Raw genomic sequence first — 1,957 nt, 5'->3', positions numbered from 1 at the left:
CCTGATAAATAGCTTTTCTTAATATATTTTAATATATTTAATTTAAAGCGGGAGCCAGCATGTTCGATCCAGTCTGATATAGTATCTAGGACAAATGCAGTGTATTAACGACATTTTTAAACGCCAGTAGTTCATGTGTGATTGCAAAAGCTTTCATTTCCCAAACCGTCTTAGTCCGTGGAGACGTCGCTCCTCGTCCGTAGAAACGACTGGATTAGGAGGAACCCAATTTGTGATTTTCCTTTTAAAAAAGAGGAAGGCGTCAAATCCCACAGCAAGGGAGCAGCAGATACTAGAATATTTGGAATTAGCGTTATTTTCAAGATAGGCAGAACTATTTGAAAGGCTGGACCAGATATAAGCCCTTTTTTAGCTCTGACGGCCCAGCTCCCGCCGGGTTCAGGATCAGGCCCTCGAAGGGATTGAGCCGTGTATGCTCCAGCAACACCATTTCAGTTTAGGCCGAAGCGGGGGAGCCGGTAGAGACTCTTCTGAAAGGCCTTTTATACAGGCCCCCGGGCTCGTTCCCGTATGGCCGAGGGGAGGGCAGGGCAGGCGGGACCGGAGCCCCCTCAGCCGGGGCGGTGAGGGCTGCCCCGGGCCCGAGTTTCGAATCAGCGCTGGAGTCCGGGGTTGGCGGCGGCCCCGACGCCGGGGAGCAGAGTGGCTGGGCCGAGCCTCTCCCGGCCTCGGAGGTGGAAACTCTCTCTGCCCTGTGCCCGGGAGCGTGTTCATGGGAAAATCGTAGGGCTACGGATCAGGGAGAGGGCTATAAATAGTTCCCCGGTTGAAAATGTCCCGAAAACTACTGAGGAGGGAAACCCAGGCCCCACCGCCGGCCGGGACTCCACCACCTGCAGCGGGCCCGGCAGCTGCGGGCTGGCATGGGTGGGGAGCGCTTTCCTGTGGATTTAAACCATTTCCATTTGTGACCCCCAAAGTCATCCGCTAATTAGTAACTGCCGGTTGAGGGGTAAAACGTGACCCTGTATCGCAAAGACGGCGGAGCCTGGGGTCCCGATCCCTGCCTCAGGGGTCTCGCACTTCGTGGGCCCCGGAGGGGCTCCCCTCCGCCGAGGAAGGAGGGGAAGGGCCGGAGGTTCCTTGCAGGGGGGGACCCCCGAAGGACCGAGGCACCCTGCAGACCTGGGGATCCCCGGGGGCCGGGCCTCGGGCTGCCCGGCGCTGACGGCCCCCGGTGCTGAAGGCGGCGCCGGCCACCGTGTTCAAGTTCCCGCTGGCTCCTTTGGGCTGCTCGGGGCTGGGCTCAGCTCTGCTGGCCGCCGGATCAGGGCTGCAGGGCGGCTCGGCCTCGCCCCATCTCCCGCTGGAGCTGCACCTCCGCGGCAAGCTAGAGCCGGGACCCCCGGAGCCGGGCGGCAAAGCCAAAAAGGGTCGTCGGAGCCGCACCGTCTTCACCGAGCTGCAGCTCATGGGGCTGGAGAAGCGCTTCGAGAAGCAGAAATACTTGTCCACGCCCGACAGGTAGGCGATGGCAGACCCTCCGGACCGGGGACGGGATGGGACGGGGCAGGACGGGGGGGGAGGTGGACTCGTGATTTCTACAAAAGGAGGCAAGCTGCCAGCCGGGATGAAAGCGGCCGGGCCCCACCGTCTCTCTCTCTCGCCCACAGAATAGACCTGGCCGAATCGCTGGGGCTCAGTCAGCTCCAGGTGAAAACCTGGTACCAGAACAGGCGCATGAAATGGAAGAAAATAGTAAGTGGGCCTTTTGCGCGCTGCACCGAGCCCGGTCCGCTCCCCGCGGGGTATCGAGCACTGCCCGCAAGCTCGTCCTGCTGCATGCTGGCCAAAAAGTAATATTAATACTAACAAATTAAAAAACATGTGCCCCCGGTCTTTAAGGCCAGCTCCCTCCAGACCCCCCACTCCCAACCCAGCCCCGCGGGTACGGAGGACGATGGGCGCAGCAGGAGGAGGCGCCGCTGCGGCGGCC

At 60.6% G+C, this 1,957-nt stretch overlaps 1 protein-coding gene across 1 annotated transcript in view; it reads left to right on the top strand.

Annotated features, from left to right (window-relative positions):
- Window positions 1–1,192: 1,192 nt before the first annotated feature.
- Window positions 1,193–1,957, top strand: part of BARX1 (BARX homeobox 1) — a gene marked incomplete at its 5' end in the record, with an annotated part of 1,784 nt that continues 1,019 nt past the window's right edge. The window contains 2 exons of the mRNA XM_010007823.1: window positions 1,193–1,485; window positions 1,635–1,817. Of these exons, the coding sequence (XP_010006125.1) occupies window positions 1,193–1,485; window positions 1,635–1,817 (476 nt within the window). The remainder of the gene's footprint in view (window positions 1,486–1,634; window positions 1,818–1,957) is intronic.

Source organism: Chaetura pelagica, unplaced genomic scaffold (genome assembly GCF_000747805.2).
Source record: "Chaetura pelagica isolate M959 unplaced genomic scaffold, ChaPel_1.0 scaffold562, whole genome shotgun sequence".
In the NCBI taxonomy this organism is placed as follows: Eukaryota; Metazoa; Chordata; class Aves; order Apodiformes; family Apodidae; genus Chaetura; species Chaetura pelagica.
The sequence above is the reverse complement of the archived record's forward strand: the minus strand, read 5'-3'. Positions and strand labels throughout refer to the sequence as shown.